This window comes from Mytilus galloprovincialis, chromosome 3, assembly GCF_965363235.1.
Source record: "Mytilus galloprovincialis chromosome 3, xbMytGall1.hap1.1, whole genome shotgun sequence".
Lineage (NCBI taxonomy): Eukaryota > Metazoa > Mollusca > Bivalvia > Mytilida > Mytilidae > Mytilus > Mytilus galloprovincialis.
In genome coordinates, this window is record NC_134840.1 from 81,007,884 (window position 1) to 81,024,770 (window position 16,887).

General features: G+C 34.7%; 1 protein-coding gene across 1 annotated transcript; it reads right to left on the bottom strand.

Annotated features, from left to right (window-relative positions):
* Positions 1 to 3,944: 3,944 nt before the first annotated feature.
* Positions 3,945 to 15,429, bottom strand: LOC143069093 (uncharacterized). Its single transcript, XM_076243548.1, has 3 exons — positions 15,162 to 15,429; positions 9,514 to 9,570; positions 3,945 to 8,853 (listed from the first exon to the last, which is right to left on the bottom strand). The coding sequence occupies exon 3, from the start codon at positions 8,848 to 8,850 to the stop codon at positions 4,024 to 4,026; it is 4,827 nt and encodes a 1,608-aa protein (XP_076099663.1). The 5' UTR covers positions 8,851 to 8,853; positions 9,514 to 9,570; positions 15,162 to 15,429; the 3' UTR covers positions 3,945 to 4,023.
* Positions 15,430 to 16,887: the final 1,458 nt, after the last annotated feature.

Below are 16,887 nucleotides of genomic sequence, written 5' to 3' on the forward strand. Positions count from 1 at the left end.
TTAATATCTAAACAACTTTTAAATGAAAAAGTGGAACATCGCTAAATTGTGCCTATATAGTTGATTAATACCAGTAACAAATGTATGTACCGTCGGGGCTCAATTGGTAGAGCCTAGAACCTGGAAGGAAAGAATTTTATGAAGAAAGAGTTCGAATCTCACTTAGATACTTTGATATTTTTTTTTGTGTTGAAACATTAGATATTAATGTTTTTATCATATTTTTTCGGATGTTTGCTTAAAGGGGCACTAGCTGTCATATTCATGGTCACTGATTTGACTCAAATTCTCATATTTGATTTATAACAATGTAAAACATTTATCCAAACTATCAAAAGTCTAAAATAAACAGTTTACAGAGCATGGGGTAGATAATATATAGGTTCGTTTTGTGTGTATTTTAGTCGATACGCCATCTAATTATATACGATTTGACCTCAGATGACCATATAAGCGATGTAAACATAAATGAAGATATGAATAGATTAAACCAACACGTGCAATTGGATTTTTATAGGTCTGTTTGATTTTATCTTATAGATTAAAAATAGATGTTTCTCATTGTTTTTAATCGTACACGAATGATCTTATGTGCATCGAATTAGTAATCAAATGATTTACCGTAGTTTTACTTTTATTGTTGACATTCTTTTTCTTTAAATAACCAGTACACGTACAATGCATGCGTTGTCAATCTCTAGCTAGGGGTTAAATTGAAGTTCACATGAATACGGATTTAAAAGAGGTCGACTCATTCACTTGCAAGTGAATAACTAATTATCAACGTTTCTTAGCGTAATTTGACAAAATTGAACCTTTTTGGCTGCAAAAAGCGAATTGTTATTTCACTATTTCACTTTCAGTATTGATTGAACAGAAAAAAATCAAACTTTAGATTTTTTATATATCTCATAGCTAGTGCCTTTTTAATTCATAGAGTCATTCTGGATCATTTTGACTATATATCATTTTATTAAAGAAAAAATAATGTATCACTTATTTTGTGCATTCCTATATAGACTGTACATAATCTTGAACTACTTTCTATTCACGTGTTCACATTTATTACATATTTGCAAGGAGAAACTGCCGTCAAACTGGAGTAGATGCCTGTACATAACCAATAACACGAGAATTGATTATATAGCAATGAAGCTCAAATGTTGCATGTGTAATATACACATAACTTAAAATAAGGCCATTGTATACAAGTTTCAAAACAACACAAACAATTTTTGGAAACCTTTTTTGAACATTGTATTACATGTAACAAATGCAGTCAACATGATCAACAGCAATTTTGTTCCAAATTCACCAACTGTGTAGATACTAGTACTGACATTTTTACCACTGTCCCTAAACCGGAACATATAAGTCATCAGAAAATAAAACAATAACACAGAACAAATCAAATCAATACAAATCGTGATTGTATGTAAAAAGTAAGATCACAAAAACACTGAACTCAGAGGAAAATCAATCCGGAAAGTCCATAATCACATGGCAAAATCAAATAACAAAACGCATCAAAAACGAATGGGCAAGAACTGTCATATTCCTGACTTGGTACAGGCATTTTCAAATGTAGAAAATGGTGGATTAAACCTGGTTTTATAGCGCTAACCCTCTCACTTTGATGACACATCTAATTCCGTTATATTTACATTGAAGTAAAACATCAAGAAGTTGTTGTGTTTGTTAAAATGCAAGAAAAGGCCATATTACATGTGTTGTGTGGTTGTAACACAAGATGTTCTATGACCAACTGATGTCAGATGTTGTCGTCGGGTTTTAGTATATATGATCTTATCTTATCTTATAAACGATAAAATCTGTCTTAAAGACCAGGACTATTACAGATATACATAAATTCAGAATGAATGTTCGATATTATTAGGCTTCTTAACAAGTTACGTGGTATGGTACTTTATGCGCATAAAGGTTGTTAACAATTAGATAACATCATTATAAAAAAATCAATAGTCTTGGCCTTTTTTTTAAGGAATACCTATTCAAGGTATGAACATAGATAATGTGACGTATTTTAATGTACTATAATTAGCATCGTTCATACTATCTAAAACATGATTTACCTATCTTATCGAATGAAAAGAATTCACGGGAAATTGGCCATACCTGTTTCCTGCGTTCCGTTTAAATGTTTAATCTGATGCCTCGAGTAGGTAAATAAATTATCATGTTCGTCGTACGTTAAAGGTCCATAACAAGAATTCTCATTGATCCGTAATTGTCCTGTTGGGAAAGACAACTTCTGCCCAAACCTAATATAATCAATTTTCAAGTGACAGTTGAAGTCGCACCCTTTATTTCACTCAAAATATCGTGCAAAAAATGCATATTGGATTTAATCTTAATTTAATTATTTCCTGAATATGCCTTGTAAGCGAACAACATCAAATCATGCAATCAATGAGGTTGGTGTTACAAATCAAGGATTATTGATTGATTATAAGAAGTCCTGAAGGCTTGCCAATAGTTTTAGTACTATGATATATTCTCAAAAGGTAATCAAAACGTAATTTCTGCTGGCAGCTTTTTCAAATTTTTAAAAGTAACTAAACTGCCTACACCTTTACAGAAACAGCCCTGTCAAGTTATCTTTGAATGCAGTGGTTAATTTTTTTCTTTATTATATATTTAAACATGGGAATAATGATAAACGGCTATTTAGAACAAAGTAACAGAACCCGGTAGAAAATTCCACAGAACGCTTCTGCATGGTATGTTTTATCACGCTTTATTATATCCTTGCGAAGAAAAGTAAAGTGTATATTCTTATAGTGATTCAAATTAGAACATTTGACATAATTTTGCGACTTAAATTTTGATTGTCACCAAAGTAGTAAAACTTGTGTATAGTAATGAGAAGAGCGTATCTAGCTTTTGGTTCTGTAGATTTTGAGATGATCTTTGGTCGTCTTTTCCCCTTGAAGATATATTTGACGTTTTGTCAGGACCAATATAACAGCACTTGGTTATACCTTCTCAAAGCATTTTGCAAGGTTTGTTTTCGTCTCATTTCAACTGCACTTGAAAAACAAAGCAAACAGTAATTGTCTATAGGGTTTCAATACAAACTTTGATCTCAGTTGGACGCATTTGTTGAATTTTCAGTTGACACCAAAATCACAACACTGGTTAAGACCTTCAGACGAACATATTTGTCTATGTTTGTTTTCATTGGTTTAGCAGAGAAAGTTTTCACTTGTCTTTTTTTCAGTCAATCGAATATTAAAAAGACATAAGTTACTATTTTTTGTTGACGTATCGACCCTAAACAATCAACACTAAGAAAAACTTCAATTTGACCTTAAATACCTTTATATTCGATCGTCATTGATAAAGCGTCTTGATGGTAAGCCGTGCATCGTTTTATGATTAAGTGATAACATTTTCCAGGCACCTGATTCGGACTTCTTTTAAAGTGAGTGTTACTGTGCGGATTGGTGTGTTTTCCTTTATACTACAATGGCTAGAGGTATAGGGGGTTGAGATCTCAGAAATATGTTAACTCCGACGCATTTTTTTAGCCTGTTTCAAGTCAGGAACATCTGGCCTATGTTAATATTGTATGTTTTTTAAATTTTGGTTTCAGAGTTTAACATGACGTCCATTTGCAGTGAACTTGTACACATTTTTAGATAGGGACCAGCAGAAGCACTCCTCCGGGTGCGGAATTTTCTCGCTGTGTTGAAGACCCCTTAGTTGGCTTCGGCTGTTATCTACTCTTTAATCAGGTTGTTGTCTCTTTGACATATTCACCATTTCCATGTTTCATTTTGTATGTTTCGGTACTGGTATTCTTTTTTAAAAAATAGACTATTTTGTTTCAATTGTTCAAAGTGCTGATGGTTATTTCTACTGTAGGAAAGTAAATTTCAAAATCTAATATGCACAGTGACACATAATAATTAGTCTCCAAGTCAGAAATTAATGCATAATATTAAATAAAACAATAAATATACACACAAGTCACGTTATTGTAATCCTGTTAGTATTAGCTTACGATATTCCAAAAAAGCGTTTATAAACTTCTAACAGTTCAGTACTATGTAACATCAAGTCCTTTGTTTCTTTGGAAATCATTTTGTCGGTGTTTGATGTATCAAAGAACGGCCAATGAGCTGCTCTGTCCCAAAACTGGGACATAAAAAATGGTGTAAGAGGAATAAGTTCTTTGTATTCTTCTGGAGCTGTTTTCAGTTTCTCTCTCCAGTCATTTAGAGGCAACGGTTTTAAGTCCATGCCTTTGAAAATGTCACGAAAAGGGAATGTTTTGGAGTTAAACAAATGGTAGGCTTTGGGAAATCCATTACTTTCGTTGCAAATTCGGACGGCAATTTCTACCATTGCTTTCGCACAAAAGTCGACCGGTGTAAGGTCAAATGGAAAATCCATGTCGGGATAATAACCAAACTTTCTCATGCCAATCAAAGTAGACGCAAAAAGATCGTTCTTGGGTCCGGATCCAGTAACGGAACATCCGGATATTCTTGCCGGTCTAAATATTGCTCCGCCAGGTAGATGATCTATTGCTTCCATTACAATTTTTTCGCTAGCCCATTTACTTTGACCATAGCCACCTTCAACAGTACAAGGGTCGTCGAAAAATTCAGACTCATAGCACATGCGATGTTGTGGTTCTCCAGTTTTTGGTTCCGATGGAAACAGAAATACGCTTAGTGAAGAAGTCTGAAATATATATTTTTGAACTCCTGTCATGGCAAATTTAACAAATTCTTTGGTGCTGTCGACATTCGCAATTCTGTGATCTTCGTAATTAGTATTGAAATTCATCATTGCAGCATTCATGAATACCACATCAATAGCATTACAAAGAGCGTTGTATATATCAGGTGCAATTCCAAGCTTCTCTTGGGAAAGATCAGATATAACTACTGCCACTCTTGTAGAGTAACTGAATTTCCATAAATTGTATCGCCGCAGATTTTCTATGATCCTTCCAAGACCTCGAGCTTCTGTCGTTTCTCTAACCATGCAGCATATATGTGCATTTGTCTGCTCCAGGAGCTGTGACAGTAAGTAAGCTCCGAGAAAGCCAGTAACGCCAGATATAAGTATGTTCCTTGGATATTTGAAATTACATTTAGCTGTACACGGAGAAAAATACTGAAATTGGACGGTTCCTTTTTTACCAACACGTGTTCGATCATCAAAAGCTATCTGGGAATCTTTTAAAATCAAATCCCTCAGGTCGTGTTTATCTTTAGTGGGACACTGTGACGACTTTCTCAGAACATCTTTTTTGCGTTTTATAACTTCTGCAAACTCCTCAACTGTATCGGCAGTACCTAGATCGGTGAATGATAATTTTACGCTGAGTTTTTCTTCTAGTATCCTTTGCAGAAGAACCAGTTGAAGAGAGTTGCCACCGAGTTCTGTGAACGAACTTTGTCGATGAAGAGTGTAAGCAAACGACTCTTCGAATTTCAGAAGGTTGCACCAAAGCTTAGAAATAGCAAGCTGTGTTTCATTTAAGTGGCTTGATCCAACATACTGCTGTTGTTCATGCACGGACTCGTCCTTTTCTAAGAGCTTTCTGTCAATTTTTCCGTTTAGCGTCATTGGATAATCTATTACCTCTAACTTTTTAATATACGTTGGAATCATATATTTTGGCAGGACTTTTGTAAGATACTCTTTTAGTTCTGACGTGTAAACAAACGTTGGAGAAACATAAGCCGCAATGCTCATTTCTTTGAGTTTTTGACATCTATGGACTACAACAACTGCAATATCTATTTTAGGATGTTGAATAAGAACCTGTTCTATTTCACTGAGGTCCACTCTCTGGCCTCGAATTTTCACCATATCATCTAGGCGACCTATATATGTTAATGTGCCGTCAGGATCCTGAAAGGCGTGATCTCCGGTTTTGTAAAGAAGTACATCATCTGATAATGGATTCCTGATAAATTTATCTGTGTTGTGATGACTTGCATGTCCTATATATCCTTTTGATAAGCCTAAACCACCAACGTATATTTCTCCAACAACATCAGGTGGGACAGGTTGTAGAAATTCGTCAAATAAATACACGCATGCGCCAGGAATCCCCTTTCCTATTGGAATGTCTCTGTTGACATCTTCATGTCCAAGTCCTTTGTTGAATTTGTAGTTTGTTGCACAAACTGTTGTTTCGGTTGGACCATATGCATTGAAGAATTGTATATCTCTACCAGATGACGTCCACTTGACTGCAGTATTTAAAGTACAAGGCTCTCCAGCTGTTATGACTTTTTCCAAATTCGGGAGGTCTAATGGTTTATAAACATTAAGAGCTGATGGTGGTAAAGTAATGGTATTGACTTTCAGTTTGTTCATGGAAACGACAAATTCTTGACCTAATCGTTCATTCTCTCGTAGTATTGCTAAAGTTGCACCGGAAAACAATGCTGTAAATATTTCCGATATAGTAGCATCGAATCCTATCGATGCAAACTGGGCTATGATATCGTTTTCATTTAGACTCCACAGTTCTATTTGTGCCCTTGAAAGATTGAGAACTCCTGTTTTTGTAACTTGTACACCCTTTGGTCGGCCAGTGGATCCTGATGTATACATAATGTAACAAATATCTTTATCCAACGGTACAGAAGACGATTTTCTCTTAGGTTCACGTTGGTTTCTTTGAACGGATTTTTCTTCTGGCTTGAATTCTACTATGACTATGTCTTCATCGCCAACAGTACCAACTTTTGTTTCAATGTTTCTGATTTTTGTGAAGTCGGATCTTTCATATGTTTCGGTTGTCATAATAAGAATGTTAACATCTGCATCTTTCATGGTAAAACCCAATCGTTCAGGTGGGTAGTCTAAAGGCAATGGTAGAAACGCTTTGTCTGCGTGAACGGCGGCCATGACTGATATGACGTAAGACAAAGAGTTTGGTAGGTGCAATGCCACAATTTTGTTCCCGAACTGAGTAGAACGGTCACAATCACTTATGAGTTTAGCTAACCTCTTTACCTCGTTGTAACATTGTTTGTAGGTCATGCTGCATTGCGTAGATGTTAATGCAACGTTATTTGGTGCAGCCCTGCACTGTTTTTCAAAAGCTGTAAAGGGTGATTCTGCAATGATCTCCGGATGAGTATACATTGGATAAAGCTTTCGCAACTCTTCTGTTGAAACCATGGATACTTCTGACAGTTTGGCATAATTTCCAATTTCAACCATAGATTTTAAAAATGTAGGGAAATGCTTCAAAACGTCTTTAATGTGTTCAAAGTCTTGTGAAGGTCTTTCATTATAAAGCAAATGCATCTCAGTTCCAAAATTTTCAAATAGAAGCAGGATGTTGCAGTCATGCAGAACTTTTTCTATAAATTCCCGCTCTGATGATTTCTTAATCAGACTTCCAAGTACAATATTATGATGCGGAACTTGTTTTCGGCCTCTCAATTCCGGATATCGATAGAACATGTCCATCAAGAACGAGTGTGACGAGTGGTGTTTCTGTAGTGATTCATGACAAGAGTGCAAAATAGAGGACAACTCGTCACGGATGTTGATTTTGAATAAACCAGGACAGATGTCGGAATACAGAGGAAGAGCTGCCTCTGAAATTTTATCCTTATCTGCTAAAATACCTACACATATAGTTTTGAGGCAACATATACGGGCCATAAATGCCAGAAAAGCAGCTGAGAGGTAATCGTTAACATCCTCAAAAGCAACTGGTAGTGGGATGTTGGGTAATTGCATAACAGCTGTTTTGACGTTGATTTCAGTTGATACATCTATGATACCGGCAACTACATTCATACGTTGACGGAAAAAAGTTGTAGGTTCATAAGCAGCCATTTTATTCTTCCAAAACTGTTCTTTCTTCTTTATGTCTACCAGTGCATCAGTATTTAAATTGACAGTTGTCAATTTTGCTCCTGTATATAGACTGTGGTCTTTGTAAGTGTTTTGAAGTGGATGGGTGCCATCTAAATATGCAAATGAAACGAAAAGGGGTTTGTCAGCTGTGCTAACGACTAGAGTATCGTCAACAATATCTAAAATACACCCAGGATCTCCAGATTTATAGATGTCTCCACGAGCTGGTTCAACATTCGTAACTAAAAGAAATTCCCCTGATGCTGTAACAATTTTTGGACTAGCAAGTGCGTTGTTATGGTTACCAAATTCAAGTGATCTTGCTAGATTGTATATTTCTTGTGACTTAGAGTCAAATGATAGGACTCCTGCGTTTGGAGGAATAGCATACAGACCAAAATATGATCGCCCTACTTGTGGTTGTATCTGTCGTTCGACGGTATCATTTCTTATATCTGAGAGCAGATTTGAAAATGCCTGTTTAGCAGCTTCCTGGCATTTAAGGTTAAGAGTCAAAGCTGAATCGTTGTCAGCAACAGTTACCTCCTTAAACTGTAGAATATCGCCCGTATCTATTCCTATTTCAACCACGTGCCAACTGATTCCATGTTTCAATTCACCGTTCATAATAGCCCAGCTTGTAGAGTGGACACCAGCATACGCCGGAAGTGGGGAATCGTGGTAATTGATTGACATCACACGTGGCAGCCTGAGAACATTTTCTTTTATTATACGTGGATTTGAAATACTGAATAAATAATCAAATTCTGTGTCCTTTAAAACATCTTCCATGTTAGTTCCTCTCTCCCAGTGACAAATGTTTCCATCTTCGCAGTATTTCCGAACGGCTGGAGTATTTGTAAATACGGTGATAACGTTGAATCTTAGTTCAGTAAGGTTTTGCAGACAACAGAGCAGGAGATTTCCTTCCCCAATGCAAACACAAGGAATTGGCTCTAATACATTGGAAGGTGGCATCATGAACTAGAATGTAGAAATATAAAGATTATCAAAAAATCAACACATACAAAATAAAAACAGCCATTTTTTTTAATGGTAATACACCTATTAGACTTATTCATTTTCTACTATAGAACAATTTATAGAATGTTTGTTTTCATTTGTTTTTTTTTTTTTCATAACTGTTCGCCATCAGAATTGTGACATCACCATGTTAAAATAAAACTTATATAAATAAGGTCGTTAGTTTTCTCGTTTGAATTGTTATACATTGTCATATCGGGGCCTTTTATAGCAGACTATGCGGTATGGGCTTTGCTCATTGTTGAAGGCCGTACGGTGACCTATAGTTGTTAACTTCTGTGTTATTTTGGTCTCTTGTGGACAGTTGTCTCATTGGCAATTATACCACATCTTCTTTTTTATATTAAGTATATACTTGTTCCGAAAATCATTTTTAAGTTGTATATCCATTTTTTTTATTTGAGACTCTTTGTATGGATTTCCCGATTGACTTCTCATATATTCGTCAATAACAAAAACTGTTTCATAAAAACCTAATCAGGAATTTTTTTTTATACATATTAAAAAAATCCGTATATTTTTTTTTTTTTTATTATGCTTTTGTAGTATTGAAATTTATGGAAATGGGCACAGAAAACTAAAAATCACAACTTCACTTACAAGTTTAGTATCTGAATTTTCCCTCTTCTAAGAATATACATACATTCTTCGTATAATCTGAAAGTTGAAAATATATGGTAAATATTTATTATAACAATAATCATGATAGAATTTATTTGGTAGACCCTCACCCTAATATAATAAGAAAACTATTATGCTCTGTAAATCTATTTTTCACTGAACTATTGTACAATTTTATTGAAGAGCCAGCTGTGGACCACCTCCGGGTACGGGAATTTCTTGCTTCGTTGAAGACCCATTGATGGCCTTTGGCCGTTGTCTGCTCTTTGGTCGGGTTGTTGTCCCTATGACATGTATCTCATTTCCATTTTCAATGTCATTATCTTTTAGTTTATGGGCCGAAACGACAAAAATAAATAGAAGCGTACTATACACTAGAACGAACGTTAACGTCTGTCTGACCACCACCCTTTTCAAGTCATCTATAGGATTTATTAGGTAGATTCGCCTATCGAAACCTGTATATTTTTGAACAAATAAACACATAGAAATTCCCTATTTCTATTGAATGTCTGGTCAGTTGTTCTAACCATGAATATGACAGAAATATTTGCCACTGGACGTAGTTTTCAATCTAAAAACCCATTAAGTTGTATAAACTTGTAGTTAACCATTTTTATGGAAAATAATATTTCTTAGTTAGATGGATTCCTTTGTGACTGAAAAAAAAAAACAAACTTGGGCGTCTTACAGTGACGTCGTAACTCAGTGATTTCTTCACAAAATATTCGACTGGTGGAGGTAGAACATATATGAACAAAACTTAAAACTTGCAAAGTCAGTATGTTTCGTAACACTTCCTTCTTGAAGGAAAACTTGGGGTGATCTCAGGTGCTCCGGAAGGCTATCCGGTTTTTAGACATTTACCAACGACAATCTCTGAATTACAGTCATCCCTAGCAAATACAGAATGTGGCCGGGTTAAACAATTTTATGGGTGCTCAAACCGACCCCAACATAGGATAATTGTGTAACAGCATAACATGAGAACAAACAATAAAGAATTACTTGGAAATTACTTGACTCACGAAGCAAAAAAAAAAAAAAAAACAACAGCAAACAACTAACATAGAGACGAAAAGTTACAAAGTTAGTATGTCAACAAGTATACTAGTTCGATAATAAAGAATCAAAAGCGGAAGCTCATGTCTAATCTCACTAGATGGATTTAAAAATTCCAGAATCAGGAATTATTCAGTCCAGTGATAAATCATGCGATAATGGTGGTAGAAAGTCAGTTACTATGCCAGTGTAAGAATATAGGTCAGTTAGAAGCAACAAATGAAAGACGTATATAGTATGTCCGATATTACAGAAGTGTCTCGGTAATTAAGAACGGTTTATTTCTCGTTAATGTTTTTTTCACTGAGTCGCAAGGTTAAGAACAATCCGATCTAAAATTAACAAATTGTCTCCGTTCTTAAGGATGTCACATTTTGACCCGAAGAAGCACCGTGAATAAGATTAAGACAAGGTTTCGGATGATAAATAAACACGAGTTAAACGCTGAAGATATAGACACACCAAAAGTATAGAAAATGAATTTGGAAGACACCTTATGGCCGAAAATGTATAGGCACTCAACCACTATCGTAATTTCAAATGCGTTCCGATTTGTGACTAGTATACTTTCATTTTGTTGCAGATATATGATCATCAAAGATGACCGGCCTAGTGCCACATACACTAAACATTATATAGATACCAGGATGAAAATTTTGTTCGCCTGACTACAAAAAAAAAACCCCTATACTCGAATCAAAAAAGTTTAAAAGGCCATGCAAAGTTGAAGAACATTGAGGTTCCAACTTTCAAAAAGAGTTCTGCCAAATACAGCTTAGGTAATCTCTTCCTGATATTGAAGGAACATTAATTTTGCTCTTCTCAATAAACTGCTTTATACAATAAACTTGACCGCAAGGTTTTTTCTTTCTTATTATTTGTCAATTCATTTGCACGGAAAAAATAATATAGGCATTCTCATAGAGAAATACTGAATCAATCAAGTCAAACCGTCATTGAAAATTCATATTGACCGCTACTCAGTGCACTTACATGTGTATATGTCCATCATAATGTCATCGTTAGCCGCGTGCTGGCTGTTTGTGTGAACAATTATTTAAAAAGTTATCAAAGGTACCAGGATCATAATTTAATACGCCAGACGAGCGTTTCGACTACATAAGACTCACCAGTGACGCTCAGGTCAAAATAGTTATAAAGACAAACAAGTACAAAGTTGAAGAGCATTGAGGACCCAAAATTCCAAAATGTTGTTGCCAAATACGGCTAAGGTGATCTATTCCTGGGATAATAAAATCCTTAGTTTTCGAAAAATTCAAAGTTTTGTTAACAGAAAATTTATAAAAATGACCATATAATTGATATTCCTGTCAACATCGAAGTGCTGACTACTGGACTGGTGATACCCTCGTGGCGTCGACCCAGTGGTGTAAAAAGTTATCAAAGGTACCAGGATTATAATTTTATACGCCAGACGCGCGTTTCGTCTAGACATAAGACTCATCAGTGACGCTCTGATCAAAATAGTTATAAAGCCAAACAAGTACAAAGTATAAGAGCATTGAGTCAAACATTTCAACATACTATCCACACTGATATGCGTCCACATTTATAATCATTTTTAAAATAATGACGAAAAATAAAAGATCGGCAGGGATATTCTGCTGTTGAAATCTCTCATTTAAAAGCTAAAATTTCTCTATTCAGACTTGACATTTCTCACTTCCATGTTTAAATATCCCACTTTCAACAGATATAAGAAGATATGGTATGAGTGCCAATGAGACACCTCTTCATCCAAGTCACAATTTATAAAAGTAAACCATAACATTATAGGTCTAAGTACGGTCTTCAACACGGAGCATTGGGTCATACCGCACAGCTATAAAGGGCACCAAAAAGTACTTATGTAAAAACATTCAAACGGGAAAACCAACGGTCTAATCTATATCAAAACGAGAAACGAGAAACACTTATAAACCACAGATAACTACTGGTCATCAGATTCCTTACATAGGACAGGTGCAAACAATTGCAGCGTGTTTTAACGTTTTAATGGAACCAAACGTCCACCCTTATCAAGTTTACATTTTCGCTTTCAAGTTGGAACAGCATAAGCAATGTCAAGTGGGAAGGAGGAAATGTCAATTTTTAATTCATCACATAAAATTTGGAACTGAGAATTGTTCAGGTTTACATTGATCACATCCAAGTTTGAATTGGGAAATATCAACTTGGAATTAAGTAATGTCAACGGTAAAGTGAATGATATTGACTTGGAATTGAGAAAAGTCAACAACGAAGTTAGAAATGAAAACTTGAAAGTAAAAAATGTCACATGAAAGCTTTGCTCATTGTTAAAGGCCGTACGGTGACCTATCGTTGTTAATTTCTGTGTCATTTTGGTCTCTTGTTGAGAGTTGTCTCATTGGCAATCATACCACTTCTTCTTTTTTATACGAAGTTAGAAATGCCAATATGAAAGGAAGAAATGTCAGCTTGGTATGAGAAATGTAAATTACAAATTGATAAAGCTAAACTTGTCTGAAGTAAGAAATGTGAAGAAACAGTGTGGCTGTGGCCATTGATTGACACATTAAATTCATCCATTGACTGGGACAATTTACGTGAACGTTTGTCTGTAACGACCACTGTTCACGACGTACCTACGATAGACATTTAAACTGTGGGGTCACCAAAGGTTTCTTAACGCCTTTAATTATAAAATAATTCGAAAAATTAATCAGGAATAACCTTTATGTTTTGATTTATATAATTGATATAAATCAAAACATCGTGTTATTTCTGATTAATTTTTCGAATTACTTTATTAAGGTGTTGAGAACCTTTGGTGACTCCATAGTTTAAGTGTCTTTAAAAAGTACATAGTCAGCAGTGGTCGTTACATACAAACGTTCACCTAAATTGTCCCAGTCAATGGATGAATTTAATGTGTCAATCAATGGCCACAACCACACTGTTTTGAATTTCATTCTAAAAATAGAATGTGGCTTCTAGTTTGCGTACACAACAGATGACGTGTCCATTTGACTTGACTCCCGGTTTTATTCATAGCTTCAGTTGTCCTCAAATATTGTCGAGTTTCAACTTTATTAAATTACTTTTTAGTATTCGAAAAAAGAATACACTTTGAGTTTTCACACAAAGTCATTTTCTTTTTTAAAGCTTTAATTCTGTGTAAAACAAATAATTTAGTGAAAGAACATAACATGCTCCATAGTCAACAGATTCGGGAAATGTGCTCAAAAATTTAGGATTTTGTGTATTTTGCAGACATAATTTTAAAGCTTCTGAAAACATTTGCCACAACTTACAATAAAAAAAGCTCTTCAACAAATGTGCTAACGGGTACCGATAATCCCTAGATACAAACAGAATTTGGAGCAGGGGTAACCAAAAATATTTATGTTAAATACTGAAAAATAAAACAAAAATTGACGTTATAATACAAATTTGGCATCATTTAGGATTCATAATTTTAGTATATATACTGTGTTGTACCTAATAAAAGTTGTGTTTATCGTTTTTTCACAATATTTCTTTTTAAATTTAGTAGAATAATGTCCAACTTAGGATAATACCAAAATGAAAGGGCCAGTTTTAATCCTTTGCACGTCTTAGAATAAACAAAAAGTTGTTGAAGCTGGTTATATTTTTAAGCAATTTTTTAGACCCTAATTTTTCAGCGTATTTTTTTTTTTTTTAAATTACGTAATTTTCTGCGTGCAAACTTTTGATTGTGACATTGCTTGAATAAATTCAGTTTTTAGCAAAATTCCAGAGAAAGTATAAATATACATTTCTGCTGTTCATGCTTGGGACAACCTTTTGGTTTGACGGTATAAGTTATTTCAGATTCTGGATTTTTCACAACATCTTTAGGACTGACATTTTTTCAATGCAATTTTTTTTTTTATTTTTCTTCTTTAATCACCATGTAATAAATTAGTCACCCCTAGCAGCATGGGTAGGATCTGATAACATCTTCAGAAGCGCCAGAGATTACCCCCGGTTTGTGGTTAGTTTTGTAAATTTTCATTGTTTTGTTGTTTTGCAATTCTTTGCTGGTCTCCTCTCGTCGACTGCAGAATTTAACTTTTCTGTTGGTAAACAGTTTCTTTTTTCTTTTTTTTTTTAAATCGCACTTTTACATTTAAATCTTTGAATATCAGGTTTAAAAAACATAATATTATAAGAAAATTAGAAAGTCATAATCAATAGAATGCAAGAAGAACGGGAAGTGGTTCTTGGCATATTGTTCATTGCTGTGCACGAATCAGCGAATACCAAGGTAAAGAATTGCACTTTAAAACGAAAGAGACTCAGCTGTAAGACAGAGAACAACAATAAAAAAAAGTGTGCTTTTTTTCGTATGTGGTAATTTTCATGTATGTCATTAGATGATCTTCCCTTTTTACTTGATGTTTTAATGCCAAGAACATATTTCTCAATTTACTAGCTCACACTTGCAAGGAACAGTGCAGTGTGTGTGTATTTACAAAACTTTTAAAATTTGTGTTCGTATGTTTGTTTTATGTTGCTTTAAACCTTTAAAATAATTTACAAACTGAAAAAAAACATACCTATCCTGGCCTTCCTAACACCAGAACAACACCGGTGGTGGCTCTCTGAAAAAGTTTGTCTTTCTATTGGCTTATCTCTGTTGAGTCCATTAAGGTTATTTGGTACACCGTGGTCAAATATTATCAAGATTACAGCCGCAAACTTCTGACCCTAGATTAAAGACATGGTGACCAATGGGTTCAATAATAATGACAATATCCTTTTACGCTGTATTTGTCCAGAAAGAGAATCTGTGTTCAAACTGACTGCATCACTTATTTTGGCCCTAACAGTACTGTTCATAATATTTCTTATCTCATTTAAGATTATGAAATATTATCCGTGTATGATTGCACTTATTTTCATTTATTCACTGATATGATATATCTATGCATGAACATATTGGATTGTACTTTTATTTTTTCATAACATTTGATAAAGAGGGGCGAAAGATAGTACACACGACACAACATAGAAAACTAAACACTCAGCAACACGAACCTCACCAAAAACTGGGGGTGATCTCATGTGCTCCGGAAGGGTAAACATATCCTGCTCCACATGTGGCAATTTCCTACTCCACATGTGAAAGGAGTTGGTTCAGTAAGACCCCTTTTTGGCCCCAAAATATAGCAGTTTTACAAAATTGTTAAAATGTAAACTTTTAGTTATTTATTGGAAAGTAGAATGCTTCTGCTACATAAATATTAGCTGGTTTTTAAACGATACAATGCACATATATCGGGTACTAGCATCATTAAGTCATGGTAAATTACTGAAATCTTCACAATTTTAACATCTATACTATTAAACGAGAAGACATTTTAGTTAAATTTTAGACGGTTTCCGTCTTAAATGAAAGTTGCAGCATTCGTGTTCATTCTTAATATTGAAATGTAAGTTTTATTTGATGATAATACATAACAAGGATGAACACGGATGCAGCCACTTTCATTTGTGACAAAAAAGCATCTGTAAAGTGACATTTTTTAGCATATTTGATAGATTTTCCATATTTAAACTTGAATCGGAGCGTTTCTGTTAAAATCTTTCACATAAACTAATTAAATCAACTGAGTTAAGCCTTTTTCAACTGATTTTTATAGTTCGTTCTTATGTTGTACTGTTATACCACTGTCCCAGGTTAGGGGGGATCCCGCTAACATGTTTAACCCCGCCACATTATTTAAGTATGTGCCTGTACCAAGTCAGGAGCCTGTAATTCAGTGGTTGTCGTTTGTTTATGTGTTACATATTTGTTTTTCGTTCATTTTTTTACATAAATAAGGCCGTTAGTTTTCTCGTTTGAATTGTTTTACATTGTCTTATCAGGGCCTTTTATAGCTTACTATGCGGTATGGGCTTTGCTAATTGTTGAAGGCCGTACAGTGACCTATAGTTGTATATGTCTGTGTCATTTTGGTCTTTTGTGGATAGTTGTCTCATTGGCAATCATACTACATGTTTTTTTTTATATGAAATAGACACTTAAGTGTTTAAAAAGTGTTCAAAATCTTTCGTTAGATGAACCTAAAATTTGAGGCCAAAATCGGTCCTTAACTGACCTACTCATTTCACTTATCAATATGAAACAAATCATCAGTTAGACTCTGCCGATGACTGCGTCTTGTACAGGGAAATAAAAAACACCACAGATGCAGAACTACTACAAAAAGACCTGGAGACCCTACAATAATGGAAGAATGATTGGCTCATGGAATTCCATCCCAAAAAGTGCCAAGTCAT